The sequence below is a fragment of the Eutrema salsugineum genome, unplaced genomic scaffold (assembly GCF_000478725.1).
Source record: "Eutrema salsugineum unplaced genomic scaffold, Eutsalg1_0 scaffold_4, whole genome shotgun sequence".
Taxonomy (NCBI): domain Eukaryota; kingdom Viridiplantae; phylum Streptophyta; class Magnoliopsida; order Brassicales; family Brassicaceae; genus Eutrema; species Eutrema salsugineum.
Window position 1 is genome coordinate 11,686,962 of NW_006256686.1, and position 22,427 is coordinate 11,709,388.

At 32.2% G+C, this 22,427-nt stretch overlaps 3 protein-coding genes across 3 annotated transcripts; 2 read left to right on the forward strand and 1 right to left on the reverse strand.

The window, feature by feature from the left end:
* Window positions 1-765: 765 nt before the first annotated feature.
* Window positions 766-2,041, reverse strand: LOC112084528. Its single transcript, XM_024153678.1, has 5 exons — window positions 1,919-2,041; window positions 1,643-1,842; window positions 1,270-1,393; window positions 1,021-1,149; window positions 766-930 (listed from the first exon to the last, which is right to left on the reverse strand). Exons 1-5 carry the CDS (start codon window positions 2,039-2,041, stop codon window positions 766-768), a joined length of 741 nt encoding a protein of 246 aa, XP_024009446.1.
* Window positions 2,042-5,144: 3,103 nt separating this feature from the next.
* On the forward strand, window positions 5,145-10,131 carry LOC18013769 (serine/threonine-protein kinase D6PKL2). Its single transcript, XM_006419056.2, has 3 exons — window positions 5,145-5,842; window positions 8,529-8,962; window positions 9,716-10,131. The coding sequence occupies exons 1-3, from the start codon at window positions 5,316-5,318 to the stop codon at window positions 10,090-10,092; spliced, it is 1,338 nt and encodes a 445-aa protein (XP_006419119.1). The 5' UTR covers window positions 5,145-5,315; the 3' UTR covers window positions 10,093-10,131.
* A 7,684-nt stretch (window positions 10,132-17,815) lies between these two features.
* LOC18013677 (peptidyl-prolyl cis-trans isomerase CYP71) lies at window positions 17,816-22,341 on the forward strand. Its single transcript, XM_006419057.2, has 13 exons — window positions 17,816-18,089; window positions 18,474-18,559; window positions 18,721-18,809; window positions 19,015-19,254; window positions 19,363-19,484; window positions 19,834-19,909; window positions 20,046-20,153; window positions 20,239-20,415; window positions 20,672-20,889; window positions 21,088-21,220; window positions 21,342-21,565; window positions 21,663-21,816; window positions 21,910-22,341. Exons 1-13 carry the CDS (start codon window positions 17,905-17,907, stop codon window positions 21,991-21,993), a joined length of 1,896 nt encoding a protein of 631 aa, XP_006419120.1. The 5' UTR covers window positions 17,816-17,904; the 3' UTR covers window positions 21,994-22,341.
* Window positions 22,342-22,427: the final 86 nt, after the last annotated feature.

A 22,427-nucleotide genomic window follows, 5' to 3' on the forward strand; every position in this document is an offset into this window, starting at 1 on the left:
ATCCTCGAGGAAATGTATATGATAGTTGTTTGATGATATACTTGGACGAATCACTCTGTCAGTAACTTCAAAATTACCAAGAAAAACTCAATCTCCTCCAACCAATTCATACTTGAATTTGTCCATTATATCATATTGAATAGTAGACAGGATGTGATTGCCCTACACGGTTTATAAGAATAAATAATTTAGGAAAACATTTTTAAAACATATATACGGTAAATTTTTCAAACTTAAAAAACTTACAAATTCATCCGCAAGAACTAACATCCGATTAGGTCGATCGAAGAGAGTATAATCATAATAATCTCTTAGTGTCTGTACACAAATACGATATCCGCCGTTTGACTTCTGAAATTCGAAAAGTCTTTCACAAGGAGACATCTTTGTTTTAATATTTTTGTGAAGATTGAAGTGAAAGAGAATAAGGAATGAATAATTTTCTATGTGATGGAGTAAAACGGTTACGGTTCTAATGACGTCTTAATTGAAACTCTCGTGTAAATTTATGACAGTTAGTTGAAAAAAATATCACAAATTAAAGTTTCAAAAAAATATAATTAAGGAAAAACAATCTAGGGCAACATTAAAGTTCCACGATGAAATAAAATACGCCAAAAAAGTTCCACAAATACCGCAAACAAAATAAAGAATAGAGTTAAAGCGTTAACCACCCATTGGAAAAATTGGTTACAAATATCAAAAGCAATAATCAATCACTAGCAATGCATTTCTGCAATAAGTTCATTACGATTTCTTGCCTCTTCATAACTTCATTGGGATCTCTTTCTTCGCTCGCTTTTTGTTAACAGATTTTTCACCTTCATCCAAATAGTCGAGACTCTTAATTACCTTCTTAGACGAAGGAGTGAGTGAAGATCCAGACAATGGATTCTCAAGTTCGTCAAAACTCGTAAGCATCAACGGTTGCTGAAGACATGTACATTGTTGACGTCTTAATTTAACTAAACGATCAGATAAGCGAGCTTTAGAAGTCTGTAAAACTTTATCATATATTACCTCTGATTGAGAATCCCACTCAGTCATAATGTCGACATCTTGAGACCATAGTTCTACTACATACGGAGACTGGCTTCCTTTATGTTCTTCTGAAACTGTTATTTTGAAAAGCATCCTCATAGTTAGAAGCTTTGTCAAGCCATCAGGGAGCCCTCTTAGTAAATCATGCGCATCATTATATATAATGGATTAATATTATTTCAGAAAATATAAATAATACATAATGTATATAATTATTACATAAATAACCTCATCATTTTGTTCCATTATAGACTCAGCTGAATGACCTAACAATCTTTGAGCAGTGTCATCAAACATCAGGAAGCGGACATCGACGTTTGAATCATCAGTTACAAATAATACAATGTAGTACCTACATTGTTTGAAAGATAATAGAAGAGTGAGTTATTTAAATGTTACAATCATAAACATGTAATGTAATGCCGGAATAAATGTATGATGAGACGAATCAATGTAATAAAATAAGGCGCACATTTAGCCAGTCAATCAGAGAAAGTCTACATGAAATAATTCTGCTATATGTGCTAGATATATTACCTAAGAAAGTCTTAATGAAACAAGTAATGTTTTCTTGACTTTATGGGACAAATCATTGTATTACCTTGCGACGATGGTACCATATGAATAAATATCACCACAATTTTTGCAACTGAAAAGAGGAATCCTCTTATCGTAATCTTCATCATCAGACATAATTCCATGCTCTAAAACTTTGATGTTGCAAGGTTTGCATGCCCAATAATACCATAGCTTTGAAGTGTCAACGTCTTTGACCATAATGCCTGTTACAATCTTGCCAGGCTATAACAAAACCATTAATATGTATATAGTTAAATGTAAATATATTTATACCATTTTCAAAATATATAGCTCATACCACTTTTGTATCATGAATTCCAGATATCGTTAGCCTCCTATTTTTCACACCTAAATATTCTTCACGGTAGTCAATAGCACCACCCCGAGAAGTCGAATAACTCTGTTTAACATGCACAATCATTTGATTGTTTTTTGGCAACCTACAAAAACGTAAACAATAATTATATAAATAAAACAATGTTAAAATGATATTAAATTGTCACAAAACATACTTTTCTCTGAAGTCTTTCACGATCTTGACGTCATGATCAAACACAATTTTGGTGGAGTTGAAAGCGTTTGATATTAAAATGTCACTTATACTCGGAAAACATAAAATAAGAATAATTAACAAACTAATCCAAACTCAATCTCTACAAACTGTATATATATGAATAGAGGATATAGTGATCTAACATTTGTACTCTTTTATACAGACAAATCGCATTACACACACAACAATAGCAGCCATATGTTTGTCAGTGTACTCAACAGTTGCTTTTGTATATTGTCCCCATAGTGTACATTTCAGTTGGACATCGTTTCATCAGTAAACATATTAGCGTTACATTGTTAAAATATTGTTATGTTTATTTTGGTATGATATCATAACTACTTACTTGGTATCCTGGAGTGTTATCATACATGGTGACAAATTGTCCAATGACATCTTCAAGAAAAAAATATTTGTATACAATGATAAATATGTACATTATAATATAAATTTCATAATCAAGATGATGACATACCGATGAGGACGTTTTTGTCGAGTTTGTCTTCCTTGATTAACTTGAAATCAGACAAATATTTCTCTGGCAAATCTGATGGAAAATCATTAATCTCCTTATTACGGGTTGTCCTGCACAAAGCGATCTTGTATGGTAATAGAGTCGTCCTAAAATCACCATAGTATTCTTTAATTATGAAACAATTAATAGAAAGTGTATTTTCCTTCTATAAGGATCCCTTTATGTTTTGCGATCAATTCTTCATCAACAGTAGTGTGAATACTAGTGCCCTGTGAAACACACGTAAATAGTATTACTATATAATCTATAGATTACTTAAAATAACAATAAGAAAAAGACATAAGATCGCATACAAACCTCTTCGTCAACCAATACTATTTCTATAACAAAACCAGACTGCCTATTCTTGACTTTCCAAAATGAAAATATAGTAGCTCTAACTTTCTGAATTTCACTTGATTGATCTAATTTGGTAAATGGAACTATAGCAGCTGAACGTCTGCGGACTAAAGCCATTTTAGTGAATGAGAATGGTAGAGTTTTAGGGTTTACGATATGTGGTATATATAGGGAGAGGAAGTTAATGAAAACATTTTAAAAATGATGTTAGGCGGGATTGAAATTATTTTGAGAAAGAGAATGAAATGAAGAATATGGATATTCGGAATGTGCGTAGAAGTAGGTATTGTTGCGGGAATATTTGAGAATTAATATATTCGAATTGATTTAATTGCCAAAATTGATGTCTAGTATTAAACTGTAACATAAATTATTGTTTCTTTTTGAAAAATTAAAATTTCTGTATATTTTGTTACATTAACTCCGGTAAATCCTGCTAATAGTTAATGTAATCTTTCATTTTGGGAATAATTTCTATTTTCTTACGTAGAAAAGTTTTTAAAAATCCATAATTTCAATAATTTCATAAATGGGCTTGTATGACGTATAGGGCCAAAGGGTGTTTTTAAAATACTGATAATTGGGCCGGGTCGGGTATAAAGATCCGCGTGTTTATCCGTTTATGACTTTCTATTCTTTTTTTTTTTTTTAATCAAAAAATTTTGGACAGAAATTACACATCAGCATCATCATCCAATGAAATTGCGCAGAGCTAGCGACCTTGACATGTCACATTTGTCGTGGAATAAACGTCATCATTGACGTTGACAAGTGAGATTTTCTAAGCCAATCAAATTAAAACAAATCAGATTTTTTCATTAAACTACATTCTCATTTAATATATATGATATAATAATTAAGGAAAATCAATAATAGAAAGACTATAAAAATTCAATACAATCATAATTAAAACATCACCATCAAAAGTCTCTATTTATGTTAAACTTCTATTAAAGTTTAGTATATATCAAGAAATTTTCAAATATATTTGATGTATATCATTCAATTTTTAAGAATTATTTTAGAATTTTTTTTTTTAATTTGCAGAAATATTCTTTCGTTCAATGTGTATATATAAGTACATAAATTATCCATAAACTCAAATATAAAATTATTATACAACTTTTTAAATGTATAAAGCTCGCGCTTGGCTCGAACAGTCACCTAGTTTATAGCTAAATTCACAAATTGTTAGGAGATTTCCAAGATTTCAAGATCGAGTTGGAAGGAAACTTAACATATCTGTATAGGTAGATTTTTTATTATCAAATGTAAATAACTTTTTAGTGAAAATATTCTTTTGTATAAATAAGAATAATGGCCAAATCAATAATACTGGTAGAAACTGTTTATACTTTTAGGTTTCCTCCATATTTGACACAAACCAAAGTCTTTCAGCCTCCGCAATTACTTGTTTATGCACATTTCAAATGAGCATCTCGTACCCATAATTCATCGAGTAGATACCGATCTTTGTTGTAATCCAACAGCCGTAATGTCTCCGTTTAATCAAAGACCTTTGTTAACGTATGATCTCGACATTAACAGGAGGATTTGAGTTTTGATTTAACAATCTTATAAAATACATAAACTCAAAATTATACATAATCATAACAAATGATGTCAAAACCAAATTAAAACATCAGCAACTACATCCTTAACTTAAATCAAATCATTAGTAAGACATGCTAACAATAACACTTCAAATGTCGATATATAAAAACTTCGCAAAGTGTACACCGTCTTTGTCCTAGGCATAGTGATTAGATTTTTGTTAAAACGAATAAAACATACTATAATTACAAACTGAAATAGAACAAACACAAAATATGTATATGTCATTATCTTTTTTCTGTAGGGGCCTAAAGATTATATGTCTCTTTGTTTCTCTCTTTTGAAACATATACATTCTTAAATCATGGAGAGAGCCAAATCCTCTCAAATAATTCCGTAATTATTGTCTAGTTTACATAAATTAAAATCTACTGTATTTGCTTAAAATATAAACAAAATAAAATTTAATTACGAAACGCGACATATCTAAATCCTAAATTACAAACTATGCCATTGCAATTGTATCTTCTAAAATGATTTTATTTTCTCTTCCCAAAAAGGCAAAATCTCACTGCTACTTCTTCTCTTCTCCTCCATAGCCAAATCTCTCTCTTTCTCTCTTCTCTTCTCTCTCTCTCTCTCTTCTCTTCTCTCTCTTCTCTCTCATCTCTCTCCTCTCTCTCTCTTCACTCATTGGGTCTGATTGGATCCGAAATGGAGCCATGGGTGGACGATTTAGCCGACGATTTACAGAGTGTGAGCTTTACATCCGCCGGAACCACCGTGAATCGAAGCACTAGCTCCGGCTCTCGCTCATCTTCCTCCGCCGCAGCTCTTACTCCGGCGCCATCCTTTTCCTCCGCTAAACTCCCTCCGTCACTCCGATCGTCTCTCTCCCTCTCCGATCTCCGATTCCGTCTCCGTCTAGGCTCCGGCGACATCGGTTCCGTTTTCTTAGCCGAATTCAAATCCGCAACCGCCGTCGAAACCGCCGGGAAGTTACCGCTCTTGGCCGCGAAAGTGATGGATAAGAAGGAGCTCGCGAGCCGGAGCAAAGAAGGTCGAGCGAAAACGGAAAGAGAGATCCTCGAGTCGCTTGACCATCCTTTCCTCCCGACGCTTTACGCGGCCATAGATTCTCCGAGATGGCTCTGTTTGTTAACGGAGTTTTGTCCCGGCGGTGACCTCCACGTTCTCCGTCAGAAACAGCCTTATAAACGCTTCCACGAATCCGCCGTCAGGTAACCGCCGTTACAGTTTCCGTTTATGTCCTTGAAAATTCAATATATTCAGTTTCCAAAAATATTTAAAATTCTTTGGGAGTATTATGAAGTGAAAATTAAACAAAATAAAAAATAAAAATGAAAAGAGAAAAGGAAGGCTGATGAAATCAGGGTAGTGGGACCCGCCAGCTGGCCATTGTCTCGTAGTTAACAGTTAAATACATAACAGAATTTATGGCTTTGTGCTTCCCCTGAACCGTAATTCACTAGATTATTGCCTGTTTAACGGATAATTATGCATTAATTAAATCATACACCTTTAGGTTTGTTACTTCTAATCCTGGTGAAAATCTCATAAATTTAGCATAAACCGAGTTTTGGATTTCCGTAATTTCGTCCGGAAATTAGCGTTTTTCCGTAAACTCAAGCCTTGTTATTAAAAATGTTTCCAAATTTGTTTTATTGATTGATGTGCTCGAATCTCGATAATGGTTTTTTTGGGTAATTAGAGAAAGTCTATTTATGTCACACGAAAAAAAAGGAACTAGAAAGTTGAAAGTCTATTTAAATTTAATATTTGTTTGTCGGCCTATTTAAATTTTTTTAAAACTCATAGATTTATATTGTTTTTTTATAAAAAAAATATTTTTAGCAGAAGTACGCACGATTACATGTGTGCGTATATCGTAGGGCACAATTAAGTTGCAGTCTAGTGCGGACACTTAAAATAAAGTCAAAACGAGTTGGGGTTTGACTTTGAGTACGTAACAAATGACTTAATGACACGTGTAATTATGTAGTGGGACCGCGTGATTAAATTGAATCACGTAGCATGCTGGAAAGGAGGTTTTGAATATTTTTTTTCTAACTTGGCATGTGGCTTCAGTACAAGCACATCCGCTAGGCAGGTTCTTGTAACAATTATTACAACTTTGCCATTGAAACCGGTGGTTATTAATATTATGAATTTACTATTAATATATTATTTAGAAAACAGTATCATAAAATAATACAAAAATTTTTTTTATCAAACTTAGCATTTTAAATTAGAATTTTGAAAATAGCACAAAAAATACATCTAAAAAATTCAATATTATATTTGGGTTTTCATTTCTTTTTGTTTGTAACAAGGGTAAGGGTTTTCTATTTCTCATTTAAGGTTTACTTTTTCTACTAAGAACAAAATTTTGATCATGTTAATATAAAATTAGGCTATTATCGAACTTTTTAACTAATGATACTAAGTTTGGAATAGTGTGCTTGGCCTAATTTTTTTTTTTTTGTCAAAAATCTTAATGAGTTGGACCCACTAGAGTTAACGACATTTGAAAATACTATCAAACAAAATTGATTATTTACAAGTAAATGACTTCGACCGAATATTTGAGATGCAACAGTCAATTTAATTTTCGATGTATTTTTAAAATTTTCCGGAAACAGATCGTGTTCCTAGTATATAGACGTTAACAAAAAAATAAACACTGGATATCTGATTAATTGCAGAGCGGATACGAATAGAAGAATGTTTTTTTTACTATAAAAAAATTAGGATATCTGTTCCGCTAGTTAGTATATAGGAGCGAACCAAATACACTTGATGATACATTAGGCCTTTTGTTTTCGGTTGGTAGAAAAAGATTTATTTTTACCCCCTTTGGTTGGTAGTAGTAGATGTAAGTGATGATTGTTAGTTGAGTTAGCCACTTATTGCCATTTATGAACCAATTCTTACCACGTGATATACTGGAAACCCGGATCTTGTTGTTCTTGGTAGATGACTAGATGATAGATCTGAATTTTTTTTTTCTTTTTATGATCTTGAGTTAATGTCATATTACAAGTAGTAGTTTACACGTTAAAGATTCTGAAAGTGAAGTCAAGGCCATCACTAGTTGAGCTTTTTTTTTTTCCAAATCCTGAGACTTAAATGTGTGTTTAGTTACAGCTAAATTCTAATATATTTGCCCTTTTTTACCTTTTCTTTTGTCTCTGACCATATAATTGAGTTCTAGTAGGTTTCTTCTTAAGTCTTAAAGTAAAATGATTGAGAACAGAAGAACCAGAAAAAGGTAGCCCTGTCTACGTTTAGCTATCTTTTTTTTATCATGATTGTAGGGATTCCTTATGTTATTTTAAGGTTGTCCTACAAAGAAACTAGGTCCCATTTCTCTTCAGTTAGCTGCATTTTACATTAAGAAACTAGTTTGGGTCATATATATATTTCACAATTGTTCTATAGATATATGCATATAAACCGAATATGAAATGGCTCTAAGTTTCTGGTTTATCTTTTGTGTGAACTTGTCCTTAAGAACCAAAACAGACTTTTATACTCTGTTTTGTGTGGAGTCTGTTTGTTGATTGTGGACCCATGGAGACAAAATAGGAATCTTGGGTAATGTATTTGCACCAGAAACTCTCTTATAGACAAAAGAGTTCGTTAAGCTAACAAACTTTGTAGGTCCACAATTGTTCCGTATGCATAGTAAAAATCAAACCCAACATTATCTTCTTGTCCCCAATATCCAACAGATGATGTTTTGTCATAATACCTAAATATGTAACCAAAGATTCCAAAATTATTGCTTAAATCTCAATTATTCGTATTGTCTTCACTACCCTGTTTTCTTCTTCCTGTCCCTTATATTATTTTCTTGCTTTCTCATTACCAATAATCACATTCACATCTGTTATGATTTTCTAGATTCTATGTATCGGAAGTGATCGTAGCCATCGAATATCTTCACATGATGGGGATTGTGTACCGTGACTTGAAGCCTGAGAATGTGCTGGTTCGATCAGACGGTCATATCATGCTAACCGATTTCGATCTATCCTTGAAATGTGATGAATCCACCTCCACACCACAGATCGTGCTGAACCGGAACCAAACTCAAAACGGCTCGTCTGACCAGAATGAGAACCAAGCCATGGACCATCATCAGACTACATCGTCCTCTTGCATGATCCCAAACTGTATTGTCCCTGCTGTGTCGTGCTTCCACCCGAGAATCCGAAGACGTAAGAAGAAAACTGATCACCGTAACGACGGTCCTGAGCTTGTGGCCGAGCCTGTGGACGTCCGGTCCATGTCCTTCGTTGGGACGCATGAGTACTTGGCTCCTGAGATTGTTTCAGGTATACTTCAAATTTACGTCATTATGATGTGCCTATCTTTCTTTCTTTTTTAGTTTTGATCACACCAAATCACTACATATCTACAATGGATTTGCAAAAGCCCAATAATGGAAAAATCTATTGAAAACAAAAGTCTGTAATCCTCCTAAATTTTATGCCCAAGCTTCTCTTACCATAATAATTATGGTATGGTTTGATAAGATAGGATTTGGTATTCGAAAATACTTATTTCAATGATTGCCATGCCATGCAAAACCTTTTCTCATTGTTTCAACACATTTTACACATTATTTCTTTTTCTTTTTGTAAGAAATACATATTTTTTTCTAAAATGTACTCTCCATTTCAAATAATTGATGATTTAGGGAAAAAATTGTTTCAAATTTAAGATGTTTTCAACTTTTATATTCTGTGGTTTGTTTTTTCTATTGGTTGTTTTCTTATTGGTTGATTTGTTTTTTGATAAATTAATATACAATTTTTATTTTGAAATGGAGAAAGAATACAAAAAGTATGAATTTCGTATACTACTAATTAAATAATATTATCTTAAATTCATAGTTTATTAGCTTTGAACAAAAGATCAACAAGGATTGTTGGTTTGAAAAGCGACATTGAAAATGCGAATTAACATTCTTTTGTATATACCAAATTATCATTCTAATTAAAATGAACATTTTTATGTAATCTACACTTTTTTTTATGTAATCTACACTATTGTAATAAATCTGGAACGTAAAATATGGATGGCAGGAGAAGGGCATGGAAGTGCGGTGGACTGGTGGACATTGGGGATATTCATGTTTGAACTGTTCTACGGAACGACGCCTTTCAAAGGAATGGACCACGAGCTAACCCTTGCCAACATCGTGGCTCGAGCCCTTGAATTCCCAAAAGAGCCAACGATTCCAAGCGCGGCCAAGGATCTGATCTCTCAGCTACTGGCCAAGGACCCGACCCGGCGCTTGGGGACGTCTCTGGGTGCATCCGCCGTGAAACGCCACCCGTTTTTCCAAGGAGTGAATTGGGCTTTGCTCATGTGTACTCGTCCTCCATTTCTTCCTCCGCCTTTCCGCAAAGAACTTTTGTCCGATGACATTTGTCCCGAAACCCATGTGGACTATTATTAATATCTTAATTAGCAACTACGTAATTAATTGAATTTACAAATTAGCAAACTCAGCTTAATACTAGTAGTTGTTTCATAAAAACTAGAAATCATTTTTCAGCTTTTAAAAATCTAAGATCATCTGCGAACATTCAAAAACAAAAATCTCATAAATTGAAACAAAAAAACTTATGGCATTCAGAAACCTGAGTCCCGACCAAAAAAAAAGAAAACATATATACAACTACCAGAGCCAGTTCAATGGATCAAGAAAATAAGTTTGGTATGATCCATACTCAAAATCTCAAATAAAATTAGTTTCAAAAAGTGTATCTGTATGGTCCAACTCCTATGTTTACTCCACTTGTTATTTTTAGAAGAGACCTGGCGGGTACACCTAATATGCATTTCAGTCATTTATTGTTGACTGAGATTTTGTTACAACTAAATGAGTTTCAAGTTCGTCACACAAAAAAAAAACTAAATGAGTTCCACATATTACATATATATGCATCATAATGCTTTCCTCAAGAAGAAAATATACTTCTTTGTGATATTACTGCTATTTGATTTCGGACAAGCAATTTAAGAAATTAATTTCGAAATGATTTTGACAGATAAATGAAGTCATTGAATTCACGTGCCTCATTCATGACATATAAGTAAATCCACGTGCATGGCTTTATTGTATTTGTACTTTTGGCTTATCCTAAAAGTAAAACTATCCAATCATTGATTCCACACCAGTTCGTCCGTCATGGGTTCGCTCGATGAAGTAGCTGTGGTTTGGGACAACGGCAAATGATTACATTTATTTATTTATTTTTTTATTTTTTTTGATAAATTTTATCTTCCGGTTAATTCATGTAGAAATCTATCGAAGTGTTATAGTGTAGACTTCTTCGTGGTTTAACGGACAGCATAAGCTTCGAGCGAATTCGAGTCAATGAGCCATGAAATCAATGAGATCCAAATAAGCCATCACACTATCTGTCCCGAGTTTGAAATACCTTCTGACTTATGTCAAGAGGTAACCAAATCGCCTGTTACTGAACTACCATGTAAACTGTTTGGGGTTAAAGACTCAAACCCAAACTTCCCACATAATTGTGTTTTTGTTTCCAGGGAGGATCGAAAATGGGTGAAGTGGTGTAACACTCCACACAACCCTTCCTAACACTAGATCACAACGATGCAGGCAAATATTTTAACTAAAATTTGCATCATCAAATCACATTTTCTGATTGCTAAAATTTGCATTCATTAATCACGTTTGATTAAACAAAAAATGCTTTCGCTTATAAAAAAAAACACATTTTTACTAAAGTTTCTACCTATAAAATCCAACTTTTTTTACTTAAATTTCAAAATATTGATTTTAATCTAAAAAATATGTAGAAGAGGTTCGATGCCCCTTAAAAAAAAAACACATGTGTGTTAGAAATCTGGGTTTGGGTTTAAGGCCTAATACAATTTACATGGTAGTCTAGTAACATGCAATTTGGTTATTTCTTAGCATTAGTCAGAAGAAATTTAAAATTCGGGATAGATAGTATAGTAGCCCATTTGGATCTTATGGCCCATTAATCCGAGTCCACTCGTAGTCTATAATATCAATTGAACCTGAGAGAAGTTCACTCTATAACAGTTTAGTGTGTTCTTATCAGAGCTAACTAGATCAACCGATAAAATTTATCAAAAAAAATATGTAGAAGACGATTTCATTGTTAAAAATTAAAATATCGTTTATCCATTCCTTTGTTGAGGTTCATCAGGGACTTAACGCAAATAATGATCCAATAGCCTCCAAGACTCATCATAACTACTTAATAGGCTAATACTGCTTTTATATTTATTTTGTTTATTTTGTTCGTTTTTATTGAGTCTTTGTTTCAATTTTAGTTTTTTTTGTGTGTCCGAGATAGATGATTTAGATCTTAATATCTAATACCAAGCCTATTATTTATTTGATAATATTTAATCAAATACAGTACCCAGGATTTGCTTGTTAAAAGAAAAAAAAATCAATATATAACTAATACAAAGAGTTATAACAAGTAATTCATTATACTTATTATTATATTTAAATAAATTAATTCAAATCAATGCTCATAATATGATCGGAAGTCCCGTAATCACTTTGCAAACATCAGAATAGAAACCATAAACATGTTTTTATTGAAAAAGCAACAATCATATGTAAACAATAACTCAATTACACGGCTGAGTGCTTTAACAGATCAAGAATCCACGTAAAATGCATAAGAGCATCTTTGACCCACTTCTATTTTTAATTTTAAATGCTATTTTAAGTAAAAAATATTTTCCAACTCATCTCTATTTTCACCTCTAAAATATCATTTTTAAATATATAAAGGAACTCTATCTTTTTGTTTTCCTCTAAAATTTGAATTTTTTTTTATTTTTAAAGTAGTATTTGAATTTTAAATCTTTTATTTATGACTAAAACAAACAATATAAATGATATAAATTCAAATTTAATAACAAAATCTAACAAAGTTAATTTCACATATATTATACCTAAAAGAAAAATTCAAATTTAATATAACAATATACTCTTATTCATTTTGTCAAAAAAATACTAGTGATTTAATATACTAGTGATAAGACGAAATATAGTAATAGTGATTTAAGCCAACATTTACTATGTTTTCTCATTTTTATTTGATGTAATATAATTTTATTTGCTTTATTGAATTAATATCATATTTTATAAAAAACATTGTAAAGAATAAATCAAGGTTAATTGTAATGTTTTACAAAGAAAAAGTTTAACACCAAATCAACAATTCTTTATATCAGTATAGCTGCAGAAGTACTCATTAAGAGGGATTATGGAGGGCGGCAAACAGTTGTCACTTTTGGGATTTGCATTTTGGTCGGTGATGTCTTGGTATTTAGATTGGATTGTGTTCCACTTGGCTTGTTGGCTTGTTGGCTTGTTGCCTCCTCTGCCGCCTTTTTTTACATGCTTTCTCTGCTTTCAGCTTATTTTTCTCTTCCTCTTGCTTCAGCTCCTTCTCTTTCTCCTTCTGCCTCTGCCTTTTTTGAATATATATTTTCAATTGTGATCGGGTATTTTCAAAGTTATGAGCTCCAAATATACGATATCTGTGGCAGCGTTTACGAGTTCAGGCGAAGCTTCCTTATTGTACTCGAAATACGCAAGAAAATTCCTCTGGGTTAGAAATGTAATGATTCTAACAAAATTGGTAACAGTCCGCCTTGCATAATCTTGTACGCTAATTTTGTTGGCATGATACCAAAGTTAACGGATAAGGAATTAAAATCATTGTTGCTTGCCAGCCCGATCCAGATTTCTCACATCAAAGCTAGCAATGTCAGATGATTATAGGGAAATGGTAAAAGTACTTGCACATTTGCAGATCTGAGATCTTTTTATTATTAATTAGGAGAGAACCCACACCTATGCTCTTATATTATATAATAATTATAAGTTTTTATATATTTGAATTAAATTTGAATTTTATTCTAATATAAATATATATTAATATTTATTTATGTTTTTTAATGTATTTGTTTTAATTTGATTTTATTTATTTTTTAATATTTTAAATGAACATATGTCACTTTCTCCATTGCTGATGTATCACTCAGTTAGAGAGAGTTGAACAACTTTTATATATAAGATAAGAAATGTTTTTGGGAATATATGATGTAAAAACTTGGATTTTTCAACAAATGATGTAACATATCACTTTTTTCTTTGAATATATATTACAAAATTTACATTTGCAATTCATGTGGGATAAGCAGATCATGCAAAATAATGAATGCATGAAAATGAATACTTCCTCCGGATTTATTTAGTTGTCGTTTTAAGGTTATGCACACAGATTAAGAAAATATTAATTGTTTTAGTTTTTTAATATAAAAATATCATTAATTATTTATTTAAATACAATTCAACCAATAATAAAGCAAAGTGCATAATAAAAATAATCCTAAAAAATAAAAAACTAATAAATGTTGCATTGAAAACTAAAAACGACAACTAATTTAAGACAAACAAAATTCTCTAAAAGGACAACTAATAAAAAACGGAAAAAGTATTACGTTTCATGATCAAACTTCAGAGTGTTAAGCAAAGCACTAGACAGAAAAGAACTAGAAGATTCCACCTTTGGAAAACGCATGGATTTCGTTCAAGAAAAGCTTCTACTGAGACAAAGCCTTGTGGAATGATAACTACAACAAATGCGGATCAATTCTTATAATTACTAATTGTTAATAATTTTAAAAAAATATTTCAGAGAAATTATATTGATTCACATAATTAATTCTCATAGTTTTTCAAAATTTTGATAACATTTTTTCCCAAAAAATGAAAATCACATCAAACCTATTAACACATTATAAATAATGTATCAGTTCGATATATTAGCTGAATGGAGACCATAAAGTAGGACCTACAATTTTTATCCAAAACCATTCGCTTATTGGTCTCTCATTTATAGCCGGAGTTTTATTAGAAAGTCAATCAATCAAAGTCAATGAAAAGGTTACAGGTTTGTCCAAATCTTCATGGAAATGCCCTACACCCAGGTGAGATGTTTGATATGGGGGGTGTTACTGAATTCGGTATTCTGAAAATATACTAATATTTTTTTCTCCAAATTCATCAATTAATAATTCTTCGGTTAGATAGAATTAGATGCGAAAAGATAATAGGAGCATAAATCGTAAGATAGAGTCTTATGCCTCTATATATAGAAACAGAAATTCTCATATGAAGTATGTATTGTCTGCTCCAGAACCAGAAAACAGAAGTAGTTTTGTAACAGATTATCCGAAGTTGGTGAAGATGGTGTGTACATTCGAAAAATAGTCAGCTTTTAGAAGATTAAAAAAATGAAAGACATGTTCAATTTTTTATTTTTATTACATATTCCACGCGCAAAAAACTTGAATTGTTATGTAAACCTAACAAAAAACTCGAACGCGCAAAAACAGATAACCTAACAAGAAGTGCTTATGTTTACCCTCAACACATTATTTATGTAAATCCGATACCTCCGGTTTGACTAGTCGAATTGTTCTAGGTATTTAAATTGATGACAAAAAAGTACAGATGCAAAATCAAAAAATTCAAAAGCGTGAAAACAATTTTTTCAAACAAAATTAAAAAATGAATAAGTTTTGAAAGCTTATCTTATACTAATAAAAATTGAAGCAATATGCTTTTAAGAGTGTCCACATAGAATTTAAAAAGGTAATTTAATTGGTTCATATCACCATTCAAAAATAAGGAAAATTTCCAAATTCTAATATTATTGCTGAAAAAAAAGAAATTAAGAAAGTTTACAACTGAATAAAAAAAACCTGTATAAATTTTTTATTGATCCACCTCAACATTGGAAATTAAAAAGTTTACAAATTCTATTATTTTTTTAAAAAATGAATAAAGATGAATAATTTTTTTTTGTCAACAGATGAATAAATTATATATAAAATTTATATTAATAACAAAAAAGTAAAATAAATAATTTTAAAATAGGAAAAATTTAAATTTAAACTAGATGTTTCAATTATATAAATAACTAAGAAAAAATAAAATATTAATTTATTTACATATGTATACACATATATTTAGAGACTCCTACATTAGCATTCAAATTTTTGTTACATAAATATAATAAATTGTAAGTTATTTTTTTATGTGTGTACAACCATTTCAATTAAAAAAAAAACAAAAATAGAGTTAGATTTCACTAAAGAATAAATCATTACAATGTACAATTAAGAACCAACTTGACTAAACTATATGTTTAACTATTAGCTAAATTAAAAAGAATATGATGAAAGAAGATATAAACAAAGCCACTAGAAAACCGCTTTAATATTGAAAAAGAGACTGTGAAATCTCCAAAGCTTGGCCACTGGATTTGACAAGAATGATAAATTTTAAGTAATCCGAGAAACATGTCAAGTGATTGATACCCGAAACTTTTGAAAAACGAAGCACTAAAAATAGAGAAAAAGGTTCCGGCATTAAGACAAAAGAGACTGAGGTATCCGAGGAAAATATTTGGAATAACATGGCATCTGACAAGGTTTTAACAACCCAACCTGAACCACAAATGTAACAATTAGCTGAACCAAACAGCATCATAAACATTCAGTAAGCCTCAAAACATGGAGGAGAGACCAAAATCAATGAAGAAGTTTTTAATGAAGAAGTTTCTTATATACATCTAAATTTCTGTTACATATACAAAATATATTTCCATATAATCTTATATAATATATTATGCAAAAATGATTAAAAAAATACATTCGTATATTTGACTTGGAATTGCAATAAATTAATGAAAAAGTTTTTAGTTTTGAGTTATCCAGTTTGTTATTCATTTTTCTAAATTTATATTTATTAAATTGTACCGATTTTGCCTACTTAAATAATTAGAAGAAGTGACAATGAATATGATGAAACTGAATATAATCATAAAACAAATCATTAAAATAAATAAAAATGATATATATATTGAAAAAAAACAGATATAACAAGAATAAAAATGAACATGATGAAAATTCTTTTTTTATTCTTATTAGAAGAGATGAGGTATAATTATTGAAAAATTATTCAAAAGTTAACACAAGCAATCGACAAAAATATATTTAATTCACAAATTTTGTGTGATTTTAATCATTTCATATTCAACTATTTTTTGGTTTCAAATTTAAAGTTGTTATTAATCTCAATGCAAAAGTTTTATTTATTAGTTTGTTTTTAATTAATAGATCAAAAATTTATAATTGTTAAACAAGAGAAAAATTTAAAATTTAAAATTTAATTATTTTTTATTTTTAAAAAAATCCATATGTAATTAGAATGAAAGTGAAAATGATGAAAAATTATTTTCTTGATTTGAAGGAGTGAATGTATAATATTTTATTGTCATGTCAATACTATGTTTAAAAAATAGAATTTGAAAATTTTGTATAAATTTTAGTCGGTTTTAGTATATTAAATTATAAGTGTTTCACCAAATTATACGTTTTTGAAAAGAGACATATTATATATATATATATATATTAAAAAAAACTGTTGAAACCTCACAATTTAGATAAAAATTATTATATTAACACCATAAATTTTTTAATATATTATTAAAATCCTAATATATAAAATTTATATCTTTATAAATATAATTAATTGTATATCATTTTTATCAATAAAATATCCACGCGTAGCGTGGGTGCAAAATCTAGTATATATAATAATTTTTGAGATGTTTGATAAACTAGAGTTTATGCTATGTCTAAAGGTAACACCGTCTGTATTTTTAAAGTATCTCTGTAACATTTGATGTAAAAACGTATTTCTTTTTTAACTTGAATAAAATTTAATATTCAATTCAAAAAATAAAGGTAATACAGTCACTAAGTTGAGGCTCAAGCGAAAGCGACGTGATGGGTTGTTGTTTGCATCAGAAACTTTGGCTATCGTGAGTCCGGTTCGAAAAGATAGTATACAACTTCATAGTCTCCCAAACATGGCACGATCTTTTAACCTTACCGGCAAAGATCTCCAAAGCTTTATTGCCTCATTTTTGACTTGTAATAGTGAAACAAATAGAGTAGCACACCACACACACACACATGCAGTTTCTAATGGGCTACACTCATTAAAATATCTAATCGGGCTTAAGTCAGGCCCAATATATACTCTCTTCACACTCCGTCAGTTCGTCTCTTCCCAAGGAAGTCGAAGTCGTAGCAAACCGTGCTTCCAAATCGAAGTTTTCACGAAATCCGGAGTGTTTGAGCTGAGGAAGAGAGCAGAGAATCAATGGAGGAAGAATCTCAGAATGGAAACGTGATTCCGGCTAAAGAATTGGCGGTGGCTGCGGCGACGGCGGTAGCGCCTGAAGTAGACGAGGAAGAGACGATGATTGGTCCCGCTCCACGCGGCAAACGCAAGCGTCCGCTTCAGTTCGAACAAGCTTACCTTGATTCGCTTCCTTCTGCTAATATGTAAGCATGTCTTGTGTTTTGGAACTTTTCTTTGCTCGTCGTCATCATCCTTATTGAGTCAAGGTTTGGGTTTAGGGTTTTAGTTGCTCTCGATTTAGTTTTTGAGAAATCTTCGAAGAAATTGTTTCTCGATAACCGAATGAAATTAAGCTTGTAGTTGAGTACACATTAAGCTTGTTGGTTGGGATTTGTGTAAGCTCGTCATTGGTGAATTGATCTTCCCACTTGAAGAATTTTTAGACAAATTCTTGTGCTTTTGTTGTTGAGATTGTTTCTTCAACATGAGCTTATGGGTTCTGAGTTTTCGGGAATCCATGTGATTTGTAAGCTTGTCATCTATGAAAAAAGTGCTTTGCAGCTTAGTAAACTCTTGAATATTTTCAGGTATGAGAAAAGTTATATGCATCGGGATGTAGTTACGCATGTTGCTGTTTCAGCAGCTGATTTCTTCATAAGTGGAAGCATGGATGGTAATGTTTCAGATGCTTGTGATATTGTTTTTCATATTTCTTAGTTCATTCTGGTCTTGTAATGTCAAAGCATAAAGTTATGGTCTCTTTGGTCTCAGACACTACCGGATCCCTGTAAAAAACTACGTATCTATTAACAAATATATCTTTTCATAATCTAGGTCACTTGAAATTTTGGAAGAAAAAAGGTGTTGGGATCGAGTTTGCTAAGCATTTCCGCTCCCATCTCGGTCCAATTGAAGGTCTAGCGGTGAGTACCGCCAGTGATTTTTCAATGTTAACTCTATTTTCTCGGTTTAAGATCTTGTGTATGCTTAATTTTTGTATGATAAGCTTTCCTTCTGGTCATGAAAATAGTTGATTTGCGGAAATTATAGTTAGACTTGTTAAGTGTCCACAGTTTATATGTTTGCTTCTTGTTCTGTTATCAACCATGACTCGTTTCAGCAATGCAGGTTAGCATTGACGGATTGCTTTGCTGTACAATCTCAAATGATCATGCTGTTAAAATATATGATGTTGTCAACTACGACATGATGGCCATGATCCGTTTACCATATATTCCTGGTGCTGTTGAATGGGTTTTCAAACAAGGGGATGTCAAAGCTAAACTTGCTGTTAGTGATCGAAACTCATCGTTTGTGCACATTTATGATCCCCGTTCTGGTTCCAACGAGCCAATTGCTTCAAAAGAGGTTTGTTTTAAACTGTTTATCTTTTGTTGCTATTTCTTGACTCCTCATTTTTGCCAGAGCTAAACCGTTTATCTTTTTCTTATAACTTTGTCGTTATATTATGTCCAGATACATTCAAGTCCAATTAAGGTCATGAAGTACAATCCTGTTTCTGACACAATGATCTCTGGTGACACCAAAGGAATCATTGAGTACTGGAGTCCAACTACGCTGCAATTTCCTGAGGATGAGTATGTCCTTGTCTCATTTCTTATCCAAAATCTTTTCAGTCTTTCTATTTCGGTATTGTTGTTTGTTATAAATTGAAGGATAACAACTTATTTAACATATTCCTAACAGCTAGATTGTAACCTGATAAATATTTGGGCCTTTCCCAAAAAGAGGAGCATACCCATTTTCTGTATGTGGTAATGTAGTTAGAGTTCATATTGATGAGAATGACGTGAAGAGGCTGTAGTAGAACACTTTTGTTGCCTAAGTTTATTCAATGTGTTTTGATTTGACCGTCGTCAGAGTCTGAGTTTGGTTGGACTGCTTCCATTTATGCTTTACGAGTTGACCTTTTGCTTGGTGTTGTAGGGTAAACTTTAAGCTGAAGAGTGATACAAATCTATATGAGATTATAAAGTGCAAAACAGCCATCTCTGCCATTGAGGTACTTATGTGGCATTTAGTATCTTTGTTTTGGCTATTTTCCTTACGTGCTTAAAATGCAGGTTTTAGCAATTGATATATCCGGCTAAAATCATAGTACAAGTTTAGGTCTCTAAATTTTGTGAAATTCTTTTCAGGTGAGTCCGGATGGTAGACAATTTTCTGTTACATCTCCTGATCGTAGAATTCGAGTGTTCTGGTTTAGAACTGGAAAACTGAGGCGGGTTTATGACGAGTCACTTGAGGTAAGGTTACATATTAATTCTCCTTTTCTTACATGTTGTTTTCACCTTACTCTCGATTAATCATCTATTCAACTGAAATTATTAGGTGGCCCAAGATCTGCAGAGGAGCGATGCTCCATTGTACAGGCTTGAAGCAATTGATTTTGGTCGAAGAATGGCAGTTGAGAAGGAATTTGAAAAAACCGAGAGCGCTCCACAGCCCAATGCCGTTTTCGATGAAAGCTCTAATTTCCTTATATATGCCACACTTCTTGGAATAAAAGTAAGACTTCCACTTATTGTTTTGTTTTAAATTACCTTAGACTAGCATATCAGTCTAGACATGATAAGTATACTGTCTCACATGAACATGATACAATTAACGAGCATAAGTTACCAAGATTAATGTGGTTACTTTATTGTTTCAAAATGTTAAAGTGGTTAGGGTCTTTGCGGTATAGTGCATGCAGAGGGAAAGGGAGACGAGATTGAGATTTTATCGGCAACTGACTGATTTTCCTATCTATTTTGTTGCCTAGATAATAAATTTACACACCAACACAGTTGCAAGGATCCTTGGAAAGGTGGAGAGCAATGAGAGGTTTCTGAGAGTTGCATTATATCAAGGTGATCAAGGAGGCAAGAAAGTTAGAAAGATTCCAGCAGCCGCAGCAAATGTAAATGAAAGCAAAGAGCCTTTAACTGATCCAACTATCTTATGCTGCGCTTTCAAGAAACACAGGATCTATATGTACAGGTAATTGACTCATATCGTGCTAAAACTACTCATGTTTATGTTGCGATATCTTTTTTATTATACTGTGTAGAATGATTTCTTCTTATGTTTTCTCTAGTTATCCTTAGAGATTCTTCTCCTGTCTCTGAAATGTTTACTTCTTACCTCGATTTTGTCGAATTGCTTATGGATTTTACTCTTAACCAATTGGTTCTATAGTCGGAGAGAGCCTGAAGAACCTGAAGATGCAAGCCAAGGGAGGGATGTGTTTAACGAGAAGCCTGCTCCTGATGAACTTATGGCTGCCTCAGATATTGGAAACTCAGCTACAACATCTCTTCCAGAGAACGTGGTATGTTCTTCATTACCCACCATGTTTGCAACTATTTTACTAATCATTACAAAAGTCTGAAATTTGGGTTTTTAACACAATAGTTCTCTTAAGTCCTTTTGTTTTTTTTAACTATATCCAGATCATGCATACTACGATGGGTGACATGCACATAAAGCTTTACCCAGAAGAATGTCCCAAAACCGTGGAAAACTTCACAACACACTGTAGAAACGGCTATTACGATAACCACCTTTTCCACCGTGTTATCAAGGGATTCATGATACAGACTGGAGATCCTCTTGGGGATGGTACCGGAGGACAGTCAATTTGGGGCAGAGAATTCGAGGACGAGTTTCATAAAAGGTAATATCATTTCTTGCTGCTTTGAGTTTAGCCGTCCTTTCAAACGATTAAAATTAGTTTGTAATATGTTGTTCTTCTTCTTCTTCCTGGCGTGCAGTCTACGGCATGATAGGCCGTTCACAGTTTCAATGGCAAATGCTGGTCAAAACACAAATGGGTCACAATTCTTTATCACGACGGTGGCGACACCGTGGCTAGACAATAAGCATACAGTTTTTGGAAGAGTCGTCAAGGGAATGGACGTCGTACAGGTACGATAAAAACAAAAACGAAAAAACGAATGTGTTTTGCTTACTGGCTTAGTGTGACTTTTGTGTCTTAACTATATAAACCAAAATGAACAGGGTATAGAGAAAGTGAAGACAGACAAGAACGACAGGCCTTACCAAGATGTTAAGATACTTAATGTCACTGTTCCTAAATCTTAGCATCTTTTGCTCTTGTGTCAAAGAAGGTTACGCATATACAATCTGAGCTGTGAAATTCGCGACGAAATATGGATTTGGAAGTTTATCTGAGATGGATCGTAACTGTCGAATGTGTTTCTGCCCTGAGTAGATGAGTTAGTGGCATCATCTTCTTAATGCTATTTAACATTCTTTTTAGTTTTTGCTAAACAACTTTGTGGAAGTACTTAGTGATAGAAGACTTCAGCTTCTAGTTTTACTTCAAACTCGAGCTTCTTTTTATTTTAATCGTCATCAAGTATTTACAATCTTGATCATAATTCATAATCAGTGAAGACTTTAGTTACATCTTTTTATGGAAAAATCAGATGTTTAATACAATATCTCAAACTCAATTTTGTTATTCGTGCAGCCTAATCCAATTAGTAATGAGTGTGAAGAGTCTTAATTTTTGC